The sequence below is a fragment of the Triticum urartu genome, chromosome 7, assembly GCF_003073215.2.
Source record: "Triticum urartu cultivar G1812 chromosome 7, Tu2.1, whole genome shotgun sequence".
In the NCBI taxonomy this organism is placed as follows: Eukaryota; Viridiplantae; Streptophyta; class Magnoliopsida; order Poales; family Poaceae; genus Triticum; species Triticum urartu.
The window spans coordinates 164,583,203-164,600,800 of record NC_053028.1 but is presented as its reverse complement, the minus strand read 5'-3'; the positions used below and the strand labels follow the sequence as shown (position 1 = coordinate 164,600,800).

Genomic DNA, 17,598 nt, shown 5'->3' with positions numbered 1-17,598 from the left:
TCCAGAGGCAAGCGCACATACATGTATGGGCTAGGGAAGGGCCCTGACATCCCCCCTTTCTTGAAATTCGGCTTGACCCCAAGCCGACTCCACCGAGAACCGCCCGGATCCCATTGCATGCGATGGTCTTTGACTGGCTCGACGTCTCGGTGGTAGCCGAGGACATGGTAGACTTCAGTGAGATACTTGTAATTGTGATCGTTGTCGGCACCGTTGTGGCCGAAATCGTGATAGTAGTGGTGGCCAATGGGGGCTTGCTCAAAGAATGTAGCCGGAACTGTGACACCCCTCCCTCGCTGAAATTTTTCTGGCTGCAACCTGGTGAGAACAACTGGTGCCATGTAAAAATCACCGGGTTCCCATGGCACCTCCTTGCACTGCTTCCTTGTGGTTTCATCATCCACACATTGAGCAGCTAACAGAGTTGTGTGACTCTGGCGTAGCAGAATTAACCACGCATCAGGTATACCATTGTTATTTGAAAGGAGCAAGAATCCTCTAGCAACAGTATGTAACCCCGGATCCTTTGAACAGAGTGCAGCACAGAAACAAGATGGAACACATTCGGCATGAATTGAGGCATCTAAGACTGGTATACGTTGGCAGCGTAGCACTCTTGCACACGGGTATACGTTAGCTTGTATTCGCTCGCTGTACTCTGTTTTCATTCGCTCCGCTGCTGGGTTCCGAGAGTTTTGAGATTTCCTAAGAAATTTTTAAAACTCTCATTCACCCCCCGCCCCTCTAATAGACATACTTCTTTCCTACTGATATTAGATGTAAAATCATATGGCCTAGGATCCCTACATGGCTGGTGGTCGATGCATCAAGCCCTTCACACCATAACCATCCTCTACCACCGTCCTCCAGTTTTGCCGGTGAGATGTGGGGCTAAGGGAAGCCACATTCATTTGCCCTTTTTTCCCATCTACCCGAAATAATAAAAGTTGAAAGTTGAATTATTCTTGACTTTTCCGCAAAGAATGAAGAATCATTGTTGACTTCATCCATTACTTATTTTGATAAAAGTCCATCATGAACTTTTGAATGTGCCCATAGATCATTTTGTAAGCTTAGTCAAATTTATTTTAAAAAATAAGTGCTCAATGTTTGAATGTTATCCAAAATTTGGAGAAATACATCATTGCTGGGAAGGATCATTGCTGGGAAGGTGCTCTTGCTCCTCATCTGGATCCCCAGGCCCCCGCACATCTGGATCACTTGCGTCCTCTCATCACTCGGATTGGCCTTTTAGACCGACTGGCAGCGGCAGGTGAAGATGTGTTTGAAAAGACCCCAATGCGTCCGACAGCACAAGAAGTTTTCACACATCAACACGAAAGCAGCCAGATAGACTATGGTGTTTGGAGTGAAATGGTGGAGCTGAGCCCCAAAGAAGTTCAAAAAGGCCCAGAAGAAAGGATGGCGAGGCAGTGAGAATCCGCTATCTACGTGGGTGGCGAGGAGAACGCACTCCCCCTCCCTTGGCTGCGGCTCGGTCTCATTCCCCGGGAGTCGTGCTGACTTGTGGGGGATCAGTCCCCCCTCCACCAGGTCGTCGAGGTCGTCCTGGCTGATCGTCGAGCGGATCCAGTAGCCCTGGATCCAACCCGACGGCGGGCCGGATCTCGACGAGGATCCGCCCTGGCTGGTCCGCTTGCCCTACGCCTTCGCGGTCGCCTTCTTCGCGCGCTCCAGCGCCACCGTCTTCTTTTTCCCCATGGCGACGGATCGAGTTCGAGCGAGGGTCCGGCGACGAGAGCAGAAGCGAGCGTGGCAGAGAGGCCGGAGGAAGAAGAAAAGAGAGTGGGAGCGCACGGGGCAGAGGCCTGGTCTGGTGCCTTTTATAAGGTCATTCCCTGAGTGACTGACTGGTGGACCCAGACGATCTAAACAAATCTCGCAAAAGTCGTGCGCGCAGTACGTGGCAAAAAAGGTGGCGCAGAGATCAAGAATACTTTCCTAATCCGTCCCGATTACCACGGTCTCGCCCGTCTGGCGCGCTTCCCAAAATTCGAATCCCGCAAAATCCGCGGAGAGTAGAGCAACTTGCCAGACTGAAGACAAACGCCCTCTACATTATCATTCGGAATTCTACCGTGAAAATTCACTCGACAAAAACCAAGAATAGACCAAGGCGACTGAAAAAGGAGTCGACGTCGTCTCCTCAATTCATTGTTCTAGAACAACATATACTCATAGCACAAAGAATGAGTCGGAAGTGTTCCCAACTCCTTCTTCACTCAAATCCTGATCCATTCGGGGGCTAATGATGAAGCTATGTACCTAGGGTAGGGCATGGATCAGTCCAACATACCCTCCCCAAGGACATCTCTACAAAGAATCAGAAGCAGTCGAAGAGAAACCATCATCCACTCGACCATGATAATGTGCTCACTCGACCACCTTGAAGACACTCGACCACCAGAAGATGAGAAGCCCTTCACTCCACAACGGTCGGGGTTTAAACCATAGCTTTATGGACATTTATAGCACTTTACTTCGGACGTTACCAGTAACGCTCCTCCTTTATGAACATTGAACCCTGTGTAACGGAGGGGAGCTGGGGTCCTGGCGCACTCTATATAAGCCAGCCCCCCTCCTCTGGGACAGTGGTTCGCACTTTCTCTAATTCACACGCATATATCCAGTCGACCGCCTCTGGGCTCCGAGATGTAGGGCTGTTACTTCCTCCGAGAAGGGCCTGAACTAGTAAAACTCGTGTGTACAACTCCTCCATAGCTAGGATCTTGCCTCTACATTCATACCTCCCTATTCTACTGTCAGTCTTAGAACCACAACACCAGGCCCAAGTGATGTCCAGAGGCAAGCCCACATACATGTATGGGCTAGGGAAGGGCCCTGACATCCCCCCTTTCTTGAAATTCGGCTTGACCCCAAGCCGACTCCACCGAGAACCGCCCGGATCCCATTGCATGCGATGGTCTTTGACTGGCTCGACGTCTCGGTGATAGCCGAGGACATGGTAGACTTCAGTGAGATACTTGTAATTGTGATTGTTGTCGGCACTGTTGTGGTCGAAATTGTGGTAGTAGCGGTGGCCAATGGGGGCTTTCTCAAAGAATGTAGTCAGAACTGTGACACCCCTCCCTCGTTGAAATTTTTCTGGCTGCAACCTGGTGAGAACAACTGGTGCCATGTAAAAATCACCGGGTTCCCATGGCACCTCCTTGCACTGCTTCCTTGTGGTTTCATCATCCACACATTGAGCAGCTAACAGAGTTGTGTGACTCTGGCGTAGCAGAATTAACCACGCATCAGGTATACCATTGTTATTTGAAAGGAGAAGGAATCCTCTAGCAACAGTATGTAACCCCGGATCCTTTGAACAGAGTGCAGCACAGAAACAAGATGGAACACATTCGGCATGAATTGAGGCATCTAAGACTGGTATACATTGGCAGCGTAGCACTCTTGCACACTGGTGTACGTTAGCTTGTATTCGCTCGCTGTACTCTGTTTTCATTCACTCCGCTGCTGGGTTCCGAGAGTTTTGAGATTTCCTAAGAAATTTTTAAAACTCCCATTCACCCCCCGCCCCTCTAATAGACATACTTCGTTCCTACTGATATTAGCTGTAAATTCATATGGCCTAGGATCCCTACATGGCTGGTGGTCGATGCATCAAGCCCTTCACGCCATAACCATCCTCTACCACCGCCCTCCAGTTTTGCCGGTGAGATGTGGGGCTAAGGGAAGCCACATTCATTTGCCCTTTTTTCCCATCTACCCAAAATAATGAAAGTTGAAAGTTGAATTATTCTTGACTTTTCCACAAAGAATGAAGAATCATTGTTGACTTCATCCATTACTTATTTTGATAAAAGTCCATCATGAACTTTTGAATGTGCCCATAGATCATTTTGCAAGCTTAGTCAAATTTATTTTAAAAAATAAGTGCTCAATGTTTGAATGTTTATCTCCAAAATTTGGAGAAATACATAGATTTTTTTATTTGTTTGTAGTCTTCCCCAAATATGGAGATGTCGATGTAACTTATCGCCAAAGACGATGGGTAGACGGTAGGCCCTGCGTAAATCAAATGAAGGGAAGTGTTTTATCGTCGAAACTCATGCCAAATATGGAAAAAGAGTACAGTGGGTGGCGCTGACAAGAAAGGGTTGTATGACGGGCTATTAGCTCAATACTGGAGAGTCCGTCATTATGCTTGGGTCATGAGGGCTCTCAGCTACATCAATAGTTCAGTGTGCTCACCGGCGTATGACCCAAAGATGTGGATCATTCAAGGCACATTAGTACGTGTACCCCATCCTATTAGAATCAAAGTTTGAACCCAAACAAACTTCTCTTCGGAAGGATAGATGGAGCGACATGAGAGAACCCATGTAGGTCATCTAACTTTGTTGGAGAAAGATTGTTAATCAACCGTCCACCGCAGTTTCACAATGCCTGGAGTATAGATATACATATGGACAAATGTGGATTCCATGAAAGTCAGACCCCAAAAACGGTTGCTCTGGCGGACGCGGAGTATCTAGTCCCAAGCTCATATGCTCCCAAATGAACAGTAAATCAGAAAAAGGTTTTCTTTAACAATTCTAAGAAATTTTGGTCCAAACTTTGACAAATGTTCTCAATGTTTGAAAATTTTCATCCCAAAATAACATTCGTGGAAGTCGTGGTAAAGAAATCAACACTCAAAGAATGTTGTTTTTGAAAACACTTTGGAGTGCTGTTTTTTCTTCCATGACTTCTACAAATGTTATTTCGGGATGAAAATTTTCAAGCACCGTGAACATTTGTCAAAGTTTACATCAATTTTTTATAGAATTTATAGAATTATTTTACATTTCCTTTTGAAATTTACTATTCACCTCGAGCTCAAATGAGCTCAGGAGTAGAAGTTGGTAGGCTGAATCGTTCACCGTAACGCAACAGTACCTCAAGGATAGATATAACGGATGGACAGATGTGGATACCACCCAAATTAGACCAGAAAAACGTTGGCACGTTGCACTTAACGGTACGGTGCATCCCGTGCTGGCTAAGCAAAAGCGGTCATCACCATGCACGTGGGCTTACCAACCGACCTTCCCCGTCCGGCACCGACGGGCTGTCGATCGCCAACGCCACAGGCGGCGAACGTCGCCGCCTTTAACGGCTTGTTATGGCCTTCTATTTCAGGCCCCAAAATTATAAATCAGGCAAACTATGGTTGCCCCCCTCAAAAAAAAGAGAGGCAAACTATGGTTGCGTAAACTAACTGATGCCACTGCCTTTAACGGCCGCTCCGGCCTTCTATATATGCCAGCGACGAGCCGCTCCTGAAAAAGAACGAGACGTGAGGCTCATCATTCCTCTTCATTGCACCTCCTACGTACGTACTTGTCACGATACCAAATGGCAAATGCAGCTTCATGGGCGCCCCATACGTGCCACGGCCGCCCATGCCGACCTCGGGTCAACCAGCACCCATCCGGTTTTCAGGAAACAGAGCATGGGAGGGACGGGCGGACGGCAGGCACCATGCATGCATGCATGCATGCATGGCGGTGCACCGCATTTCCTCTCCGACTCGTTCAAGGCTCCGATCGACGCTACATTAGTACGCATGCTACATTGCTTTCGAAGAGGACAATACGGCGCGCTAGAAGTCCGCTCCCATGCACTGTGCCAACGCCCCGCTTGCCATCCAACGAGAAAGACTCGGAGTGGGAATGCATGCATGCATGCTTGGACTTCCGGGTCTTGTTATTGAGACGTCAAGTCCTGCGCACAGTGAAAACAATTCCGCGTGTCCTTTGGCCCTTCTGCGCAGCAGGAGATCCTGCGCCAACAATAACACCCCTCTTGCACTGCTGCAGGAGTCGCGGTGGCAAGCGCGTGCGAGCGCTGCCCGCCACCTGGTGCTGTGCAGCTGCACACTGGGCAGTAGCTGCCAGGAGTAGCTAGCTACCGCCTACCATGGACTGCTGCTGCCTTCAGCGATTCCCTTGACGTCCAGTAGGGACTAGCGTCTAGCGGTAACGTCAATTTGATACGGGCGGACTTTGCAAATCTGACTCCTCAAACACCCGGGTGTATTTGTGAACACTGACCGAACATAAATTAGACACTTTGGTGGTGTTTGGTTTAGACTCTTCTTAAGAATCTTCTTCATTTAGTTATAAATGCCTAGTTTAGTCTTTAAAAAATCTTTTCCGTTTGGTAAAAAAGTTTCTAATAAGGACTTTTTTTAGTCCTACACAAAAAAGTTCCTGGAAACAAACACCCCCTTTGTATCCGTCTCTCTCATATTTTATCCCCTAAATCCATACAAAGCATGCAAAAGAAATTCTACACTACATCTACGTACTACCCTAACTACTCTTCATCGTCGGAGGCGTCCATGACGACGGTGCCGGACGCTGGTTGGACGGGCGGGTAGGAGGGATCCGGCTCATCCTCCTCCTACTCGACCTCATCCATGTATGCGAACATCTCCGCCTCCTTCGCAGACTCTTGCGCCTCCATCTCCTATCGGCGATGGCGTCTTGCCTCCGTAGTCGACTCCGACCGGAGAGAATCGAGGATGGCCTGCTGCTCCGCTTGCAGATCCCCGTCACCAGCGTCCCCCACATCCTCCTCCTCCAGCTCATCCCCCTCCTCCTCAAAGTCCTCCTCGTCGTCCTCGTCATCCTCCTCCTCTTCCTCCTCCAACTCCTCTGGACCCACTGCATCCGGAGGTAGCCCACCGGCGATCCTGGCTTCGCGCATAGCCCGAATCTACTTAAGGAGCTCGAGTCGGTGCTCCGGCGTCTGAAAGGGCTCGCTCCACACCCGGTGGCATGGGGGCATGGCTACTAGTCGGACGAGTGGAGTGGAAAGTGGTGGCGACGGACAGGAGGAGGAAAATTTGGATGGATGGTAGGGTTTCGGTGCCGTCGTTTGACTTAAATAGCCGGGCAATGCATTATGCGGCCTACCGGTCCGACGAAGGAGACGAGCTTCGGACCGCCGGGTTTGAAGGCCTCATTTCCGGCTGGGACCCCTTCGTCAATGCGATGTGGCGGGCGTGCCCTGACGCCCCATATCCGCCCCATATTTGGGAAGGATATGGGGGGTGCCGGTCAGCCCGAGTGTTTGCGACCCGTTTGATGCGTTCGTTTGGGTCGAAAAAAGTGACCGGTCAGTGACCGAACGGCCCGCCCTGGCGTATGAGGCAGATTTGAGAGGTCCGGCTGTAGATGCTCTTAATGTTGTACTAGCACTAAGCAATTTTTTTCACGAGAAAACTTCGAATCTTCATCAATTGTCAAGGTAGTACAAAGAACATCTTGTTGTAGTAGACAGTTGGAAATCATCGTGTTAAGACCTCATAAGACCAGCGCACCAGAATAACAACCGACGGCGATGAGAAAAGTGTAGATCAAAAGGATCAAACCTTTAGACACATAAACACAGACGAATGAAAACGAGATCCATGTGGATCCACCAAAGACAAACGCCGACTGAATGCGGCGAGATCCACTGGAGATAAACCTCTACACACACCCTCTAATGATGCTAGAAACACCACCCGAACAGTGACAAGGCGGGGAGAACCTTATTTCATCTTCAGAGAGCCGTCCATGCCTTGCCTCTCTGATCAGGACACAAATCCTAACAAAACTTAAAAAACATAAAAAAAAAATGAAGCCCTCCTGCCAGTAAAAGCCGGGATTTACCGTGCCTTCATGGCCCTAAGACCATAAAAAATGAGGTAGACTGATGACAACACCACGGGAGGCACCAGAAATCTGACCTAAGGGGTCCTCTCTCTTGCACGGCACTAATCACTTTGCTCTCCCACTCTCCCTGTATTTCCAAGAAAAAGGGTAAAACAAATTCTACTCGCTCTATTTAAGAGGCCACCTATGTGACAGTTGTCTGAAAATTTTAAACTTGAAGGGAAGAAAATATCTCTGCTTGTTTTATTTGAACTTGCCCTGCTGTATTTCAAAAAAAAGATTAAAAATGATCTGTTTGTTCTATTTAGATGCCAGTGCTCTTAGGCGGTGTTTGGTTCTCTAGTTTTAGGATTTTTTCTAGTCCCAACTAAAAAGTCCCTAGTCCCTAAAAAGTCGCTTCCTGTTTGTTTCCAGAGACTAAAAAGTCACTAGTCCCTTTCTAGAGGTTATTAAATGACCATATTGCCCCTAGTATATAGAAAAATAACAATCAAACAACACCATGGGATGGCGGGCCAATGGGTGCATGGAGGGGCATTGTTGGAAGGGGGTGTTTGTTTCCAGGGACTTTTTTGTGTAGGGACTAGAAAAAGTCCCTCTTAAACACTTTTTTACCAAACGGGAGACTTTTTAGGGACTAAACTAGGCATTTGGGACTAAATGAAGAAGACTCTCAAGGAGAGTCTTTTTGAAACTTTTTGGGACTTTTCTAACAATGCCCCTCCATGCACCCATTGGCCCGCCACCCCATGATGTTGTTTAATTGTTATACTAGGGGCAACATGGTCATTTAATAACCTGTAGGAAGGGACTAGGGACTTTTTAGTCTCTGGAAACAAACAGGAGAAACTTTTTAGGGACTAGGGACTTTTTAGTTAAACTAGAAAAAGTCCTAGGACTAGAGAACCAAACACCACCGAAAAGTCTCAAAAAGTCCCAAAAAAACTCTCCTTGAAAGTCTTCTTCATTTAGTCCCAAATGCCTAGTTTAGTCCTAAAAAATCCCTCCTGTTTAGTAAAAAAGTCTCTAAAAAAGACTTTTGCTAGTCCCTACACAAAAAAATTCATGAAAACAAACACCCCGTTACTTCTCCAGCCTCCATGTTCCCCGAGATCTATCATCGGTCTATGATTAGTGGTCTGGTGGGAGAATAGTTAGTACTCTATAGTAGTGACACTAAATATGGGCCCCGCAAATGCATTGAAACGACGAGGCTGTCCTATCACCGAGGGAGGCCGAGGCATGGTCCTGGATTAGCACCATCAATTATCTCATCGCCATCATCAGAATTATCGGCGAACAAAAGCCCATGAGCGCTAGCAGCCTGTGCTCGTAAAGGCCAACGTGGCCCACCAACGCGGCTTTAACCTCCTTTTTATACCCGCTCCCGCTCCCGAACTCAACTCAGCACCAGCCGATCGGTACACGCGCGCGGCAGCCACAGTGACACACTCGCTCACGCGTGCGCGCAGTGCAAGCCTTAGCGGAGAGCGGACAGCATGAGCTCCTCGTCGCCCCAGCTCCGGCGCCTCAAGCCGGCGTACCAGTGCGTGGTGAACAACTTCCTCGCCGTGCTCGCCGTGCCGCTCGCCGTCGCGGGCGCCGTCGGCGCGGCGCGCGTCGGCCCGGAGGAGCTTCTCGCCAGGATGCACGCGCTCCGGCCCGCGCACGTCTTCCTGGCCGCGTTCCTCCCGGCCGCCGCGGGGATCCTGTACCTCATGATGCGGCCGCGCTCCGTGTACCTCGTCGACTACGCCTGCTTCCGCACCAAGCCCAGCCACCGCGTCCCGTTCGGCACGTTCCTCGAGCACGCCAAGCTGGTGACGTTCATCGAGGGGGCCTCCATTGACGAGCGCAGCGTCCGGTTCATGACGCGGCTGCTGGAGCGGTCCGGGCTCGGGGAGGAGACGTGCCTGCCCCCCGCGCACCACTTCATCCCGCCGTACCGGAACCTGGAGGCCTCGCGCGACGAAGTGGAGCTCGTCATCTTCTCCGCCATCGACGACCTGCTCGCCAAGACGGGCATCCGCCCCGACGCCATTGACTTGCTCGTCGTCAACTGCAGCCTCTTCGCGCCCATCCCGTCCTTCACTGACATGATCATCCGCAAGTACAAGATGCGCAGCGACATCCGCAACGTGCACCTCTCCGGGATGGGGTGCAGCGCCGGGCTCGTCTCCGTGGGGCTGGCGCGCAACTTCCTGCAGGTGGCGCCGCGGGGCTCGCACGCGCTGGTGGTGTCCACGGAGACCATCACGCCCAACTACTACGTCGGCAAGGAGCGCGCCATGCTGCTACCCAACTGCCTCTTCCGCATGGGCGGCGCGGCGGCGCTGCTGTCCACGTCCCGCGCCAAGGCCCGCTTCCGGCTCTCCCGCGTGGTGCGCACGCTCACCGGCGCGCAGGACAACGCGTACCGGTGCGTGTACCAGGAGGAGGACGACGAGGGCCACCGGGGCATCAACCTGAACAAGGACCTCATGACCATCGCCGGCGACGCGCTCAAGGCGAACATCACGGCGATCGGGCCGCTGGTCCTGCCCGCGTCGGAGCAGCTGCTCTTCGCGCTGTCCTTCATCGCGCGGCGGGTGTTCAACAACAAGAGCATCAAGCCGTACCTGCCCGACTTCCGCATGGCGTTCGAGCACTTCTGCATCCACGCGGGCGGGCGCGCCGTGATCGACGAGCTGCAGAACAGCCTGGGGCTGTCGGACGAGCACGTGGAGGCGTCGCGCATGGCGCTGCACCGGTTCGGCAACACGTCCAGCAGCTCGCTGTGGTACGAGCTGGCCTACATCGAGGCCAAGGGGCGCATGCGCAGGGGCGACCGCGTGTGGATGATCGGCTTCGGCTCCGGGTTCAAGTGCAACAGCGCGGCGTGGGAGTGCATCGAGCCCGCGCGCGACGCGCAGGGCCCGTGGGCCGACTGCGTCAGCCGCTACCCGGTCGACATTCCGGAGGTGCTCAAGCATTAACCAACCAACGTCTCGCGCCCACGCGGTCTACAACAGGGTATCTCTCTCTCTGTCGCTTCCTCTCTCGATTTGTATCTGTCGACAACTACTCCTACTACTATGCCCCATGCATTTCTTCTACTGTTAGTCTGGTGTGTGTTTCCCTCGGTGGTAAACCTGACCGGTCCGACGGATCGGCCGGAGCGCTCGTGTCCATGGCGTCGGGGAGGACACGGCCGGTTGGCCGGAGCCGCGGCTGGGCCGGCCGGCGTAATAGCTGCCGCGGTGGCCGAGTTAAATATGCCGGATCTGTCTGACGCGCGCATGTGAGGTGCAACCGACGGCCGGTGGTTGCGCTCCGGCACAAAGGGCTTAATTTCTTCCGGTCATTCATAAACGTATAATCGTGGTCCTCGATCGCGAGCGTACTCCTTTTTTTTTTCCATTTCTCTCTTGTTTATTTATTTACTATTCTTCCTTCCCGTTCTCCCGGACCTCTTCTCTTTTGTTAATTTCAGCTCTTTACTGTATCTCCATTGAAGGAAAAAGAGAACAAAAATGTACTGCTACGAGTTTGACAATAAATCAATGTGCCGGAAATAGTTTACTACCATCTCCGTGTTGATAAGGAGATACGGTACATTGTACATATGCTATTTTATTTACTATAGCTGCACATATATGTCACTGCATGAGTTTACCTTTCGGAGGTTTGTCCTCAAATGCCGTCGGATTTGAGATTCAATGGCCTAAAAACTCATATCACAGTAGCATACGAGCCTCATGAGCCGAAAATTCTATATCAACGGAGTAATACGGACGTTTTACAGGATTCCATCGCTAACTAATCTCCACCGCCCCTGATTTTCAGGGAGTGTGGGCCCCTCATCCCATTTTCTTCCCATCAGTTTATTCCAGCTAAGCATCCCGTAAATTTCTGTAAAAAATGCGTGTGCGTGTAGCATTGCTCCTCATGAGCACCTGAAATTTTCCCGGTTTTTTTTAAACACAAATTTTCCCAGTCTTATATATGTACGAGCGTACGAAGGCCTACATTTACCTTATCCTTGGCGTGCGCTTCCAAACTCCAACCCATCCTTGGGTGCTTCCTCTCCAGCGATGGAGGTCGAATTTATGGGCCTGGCGCTGGCAGTGGTGTCGTGCTGAAGCAAGGTAGGAAGAGTGGGAGGGCGGGCGTAAATGTGGCATGGAGGAGTTGGGGAGCAGTAGGCCGGGCTGCAACGGGGAGCCTTGAATGCCGCGTGCGCTCTTGCAGCCCCGTTCGTGAAGGCGAATCTTGCCGGTTTCGTGCTCTCTCGTTCTTCCTCGCCGTGGTGCCGTGCTGCTGCCATTATTGAACCTTGGTGTCGCGCCTAGAACGCGCAACGTAACGCCTCCCGATCCAGGCAGCAAGCATTGCCACATGTGGCTTTAAAATCGGCGCGGATTGATTGCCGAGGATCTGAATCCATGCGTGCGTGGGGGAGGATCGTCGCACAGATGCAGATGCATGCACCCGTTTCGTTCCTCTTGGTTTCCATTTTCATGGCGGACGGGACCCTCGCACGGGCTCGCCCCTGTCGATCGGTCGGCATTGGCGGTTGGTTGATGATGATTATACCTTGATGTCCCCTTCTTTTCTGCCGCCGATTTGCGACCGCTGATGGGATGCGATGTCCGCCAGCGTAAATGGGGAGACAGGAGTTCAGCTCAATTCAGGCTGACGAACAGTGAGCTGTGATTCTGCAGGAAGAACCAGTCAAGCTGTAGGCAGCTTCGTGAAGCCATGAATGATCGGGTCAATGGAGTCTGCTCTGTAAAAGCACCTGCAGCTCTTGGAAGACCGGATAACGTTGACAGAGTCAACAGATTCTGGAAATCGAACGTGAAATGAAGCTTCGTTCAGTTTCCGCCTGCTGCGTATGAGGTCGCCTCTGCAGGCGGGCATTTAATCGATTTCATGGCATGACGGAGGCGTCAATTTTACCATCCATGGTTTTCCATCGTAATATTAACATTCTCGCAACATAGCGTGTCGGTGCGACGCGGACCAGGCCCTCATTTTTCCTAATCCTTTCTCTCTTTTCTCTAACTGCTCATGAGAGCATGGTTTATATGAAGCTAACATGTCATCTAAAGCCAACATGTATAGTCACTCTACAATAAGGTTGGCTATTAGACTACTCTTCTATCTTTCTCTTTCATTGTATCTATTATTTTTGTCTAGGAACACACATATAACTAGACCCTTGCATGAGAGCTCACTTCCACCATTTTTTCATGCCTCTTTCCTTCACATAGGCAAAAGTTTCATGTAGGCGGGTTACAAGCCCACTATTGTACCTGCTCTAAGAATCGTCCTCGCCGGTGGGAGTGGGGATGGGAGAGGAGGGCGGATTGCTCCTGTAAGTAATTGGTCTAGGTTAGTGTTTAGGATTAGACTTGCCTTGATGGCGATTGGCGCGATGCCGTGGATTGGCGCTCTGCCATGGTGGAGCTTGGCTGTGGCAAGTCTTTTTCCTCTTTCACCCTTTTTCATAATGGATAGCAGTGGAATGGCAAAAGCTTCTCGTTCTGTCTCTCTCTCTCAACCCCCGCGTCGCCCCCGCTCGGGCGACTCAGGCGGGTACCCAGCCCTAGCCGCCCCCACTCCCGAATCCACCTTCCCTCACCCCCCCTCCCGCCGCCGGGATGCGCCTGGGGGCTGACGGCGGTGGCGGGGATCCTCCACTCTCCCGCGTCTCACAGGTGGGGCGGAGCCCTTGCGCGTGTGGTGGCGCGACAGATCTGGCGGCTGTGGTGGCTGGCCCTGAAGCGGGCGACGGCGACTACGGCGCGTCGGGCAGCCCGGTCACGGGCGGCGACAACTTTTGTTGTGGCGGCGCATCATCCGGCTTCGGATCGGTGACGACGTGGAGGACCTGGTGGGCGGCTTCGCGGCACCTCAGGTTAGATATGATCTGGCTGGTGCAGCCGGCGATGGTGGCCATCTCCTCCGTCAGAGGTGGCCGGCCTGAGGCTGGATGATCAGATCTCGGAATCCGTCATCTAGTTCTGGCTGCGAGTCGGGAAGTGTTGGGGAACGCAGTAATTTTAAAAAAAAATCCACACACACACGCAAGATCCATCTAGGTGATGCATAGTAACGAGAAGGGAGAGTGTTGTCCACGTACCCTCATAGACCGTAAGCGGAAGCGTTATGACAACGCGGTTGATGTAGTCGTACTGTGACGCCCTCGATTCAATCGTACACTAATCATACACGCAAATGTGTACGATCAAGATTAAGGACTCACGGGAAGATATCACAACACAACTCTAGACACAAATTAAAATAATACAAGCTTTATATTACAAGCCAGGGGCCTCGAGGGCTCGAATACATAAGCTCGAATACACAAGAGTCAGCGGAAGCATCAATATCTGAGTACAGACATAAGTTAAACAAGTTTTGCCTTAAGAAGGCTAGCACAAAAGCAACATTGATCGAAAAGGCAAGGCCTCCTCCCTGGGAGCCTCCTAACTACTCCAAGTCGTCAGCGGCCGTCACGTAGTAGTAGGCACCCTCAGGGTAGCAGTAGTCATCAGTGATGTCATCTGGCTCCTGCGATCCGTCATCTGGTCGCAACAATCGGGTATGGGGGAAAAGAGGTAACAAAGCAGCCGTGAGTACTCATCCAAAGTACTCGCAAGACTTACATCCGATCTAAACTAAGTATGCATATGTATCAAAGGAAATGAGCTATATCTATGGACTAAACTGCAGAATGCCAGAATAGAGGAAAGGCTTAGTCCTATCGATGACTAGCATCTTCTGGAAACCACCATCTTGCAGCAACAGGAGGGAGTAGAGTAGCATAAAGTAAAGTAGCAGTAATGTTATCAACCTCGGCCAGAGATCTTTTCTCGACTCCCTGCGAGAAAGCAATCCCAGAGCCATACTATCCAAGTGTCAACACATTCCAAATCTCATCACCATCCAGTTCTCATCACAAGTATCCAGTTCTAGTTGTATCGATCGGGATACAACTCCAAGTGTCTGTTACCATAGGACAGGCTATCGATAGATGTTTTCTTCCCTGCAGGAGTGCACCAACTTACCCACCACGCTCGATTAACTCCGCCCGGACACACTTTCCTGGGTCATGCCCGGCCTCGGCCAAACAATACGCCATAACCCGACCTAGGCTTAATAGAGAGGTCAGCACGCCGGACTAAACCTATGCCCCCAGGGTTCATGGGCCATCGCCCCGGGAACTCTTGCACGTTGCGAGGGCGGCCGGTGAGCAGACCTAGCTGAAGGAAATATGCCCTAGAGGCAATAATAAAGTTATTATTTATTTCCTTATATCATGATAAATATTTATTATTCATGCTAGAATTGTATTAACCGGAAACATAATACATGTGTGAATACATAGACAAACAGAGTGTCACTAGTATGTCTCTACTTGACTAGCTCGTTAATCAAAGATGGTTATGTTTCCTAACCATGGACAAAAGAGTTGTTATTTGATTAACGGGATCACATCATTAGTTGAATGATCTGATTGACATGACCCATTCCATTAGCTTAGCACCCGATCGTTTAGTATGTTGCTATTGCTTTCTTCATGACTTATACATGTTCCTATGACTATGAGATTATGCAACTCCCGTTTGTTGGAGGAACACTTTGTGTGCTACCAAACGTCACAACGTAACTGGGTGATTATAAAGGTGCTCTACAGGTGTCTCCAAAGGTACATGTTGGGTTGGCGTATTTCGAGATTAGGATTTGTCACTCCGATTATCGGAGAGGTATCTCTGGGCCCTCTCGGTAATGCACATCACATAAGCCTTGCAAGCATTGCAACTAATGAGTTAGTTGTGAGATGATGTATTACGGAACGAGTAAAGAGACTTGCCGGTAACGAGATTGAACTAGGTATTGAGATACCGACGATCGAATCTCGGGCAAGTAACATACCGATGACAAAGGGAACAACGTATATTGTTATGCGGTCTGACCGATAAAGATCTTCGTAGAATATGTAGGAGCCAATATGGGCATCCAGGTCCCGCTATTGGTTATTGACCGGAGACGTGTCTCGGTCATGTCTACATTGTTCTCGAACCGTAGGGTCCGCACGCTTAAGGTTTCGATGACAGTTATATTATGAGTTTATGAGTTTTGATGTACCGAAGGAGTTCGGAGTCCCGGATGAGATCGGGGACATGACGAGGAGTCTCGAAATGGTCGAGACGTAAATATCGATATATTGGACGACTATATTCGAACATCGGAAAGGTTCCGAGTGATTCGGGTATTTTTCGGAGTATCGGGTAGTTACGGGAGAAGCAATGGGCCTTGATGGGCTTTAGTGGGAAGAGGAGAAAGGTCCAAGGGGCTTCTGCGCCCCCTCCCCTCTGGTCCGAATTGGACTAGGGAAAAGGGGGCCGGCCACCTTTCCTTCTCCTCCACTTCCTTCTCCCTTCCTTCCCTCTTGGTGGACTCCTACTAGGACTTGGAGTCCTAGTAGGACTCCACATCCTGGCCGCACCAATTGCCTTGGCCGGCCTCCTCCTCCTCCATCCTTTATATACTGAGGCAAGGGGCACCCCATAGAGACACAAGTTGATCTTCATGATCGTTCCTTAGCCGTGTGCGGTGCCCCCCTCCACCATATTCCACCTCGGTCATATTGTTGCAGTGCTTAGGCGAAGCCCTGCGACGGTAGAACATCAAGATCGTCACCACGCCGTCGTGCTGACGGAACTCCCCCCCCGACGCTTTGCTGGATCGGAGCCCGGGGATCGTCATCGAGCTGAACGTGTGCCAAGAACTCGGAGGTGCCGGAGTAACGGTGCTTGGATCGGTCGGATCGGGAAGACGTACGACTACTTCCTCTATGTTGCGTCAACACTTCCGCTTCGGTCTACGAGGGTACGTAGACAACACTCTCCCCTCTCGTTGCTATGCATCACCATGATCTTGCGTGTGCGTAGGAATTTTTTTGAAATTACTACGTTCCCCAACACTAGCTACCTCCTTAAACAAGGCAGGAGCTTACGCAGTCCAACCCGGCGTGCGCCGCTCAGTCGCTGGCGTCTATTAAGCTTCGGCTGATGTATACGACGCAGAACGCCCATACTATGCCCACATGATGGTTAGTGCTATCAGGCCAGAGGCCCCTCGGATCAAATGTCCAAACCGTAGTGGATTAGGAGCACGCAGTAACGAGCAAAGACTCACGGTCGATGTGACCCCGTCGCCCCGTCTCAAGTACTTGCAGCAAGGGCTAAGAATGCCTGGCCACGCCTCGTAAGTATCTCGCGGGCACCTTCCAGGTCAACCCGACTCCACATCACTCGCTATTAAGCTCGCGCGGGTACCCCTCAGGCCGACCTATCTTTAGTAACATGGCTCAGTGTAAAGTCATAGTAACCATAGTAACTGTGTGTCTAACACCAAAGGGAAAACCCGAGGAATCACCCCCGGTGAATTCCACTCGATGTTGTCATCAAGGTGAACGTAAGAGGATGCACCCTCGAGGTTCACATTTGATGGGTTGCACGACAGAGCCGTAACGGAAGTGGTTAAGGAGGAAATCACCCTCGATGACCTCGACCGTATAGCTACACTACGGAGATCTCATCAGGAGTGATGTAAGAGGTTCCACCCTCAACACTCGATGGTAACTCTGCAGAATCGTACAACTAACGGGGGTGATGTGCGGTGTCGGGGCCTGGACGTCAATCACGTTGATCGAGTCATTGAACATAAAGCGAGGCAACTAGGACAAGGTGGGGGTCACTGATGGATCTCTAACCAACCTATACTAAGCAGTTTAGGATAAGGAGGTAAGGTATGAAAGCAGGTAACAAAAACATGCTATGCATCAGAGTAGGATCATACATAAAAGCAGTAGCAGTTCTAATGCAAGCATGAGAGGGAAAGAAATGGGCGATAT

At 50.7% G+C, this 17,598-nt stretch overlaps 1 protein-coding gene across 1 annotated transcript; it reads left to right on the top strand.

Moving 5' to 3' along the window:
* The first annotated feature begins 9,080 nt into the window (after positions 1 to 9,080).
* LOC125523938 (3-ketoacyl-CoA synthase 6-like) lies at positions 9,081 to 11,258 on the top strand. The gene has a single exon (XM_048689010.1). The coding sequence runs from the start codon at positions 9,191 to 9,193 to the stop codon at positions 10,664 to 10,666; it is 1,476 nt and encodes a 491-aa protein (XP_048544967.1). The 5' UTR covers positions 9,081 to 9,190; the 3' UTR covers positions 10,667 to 11,258.
* The last annotated feature ends 6,340 nt before the right edge of the window (positions 11,259 to 17,598 follow it).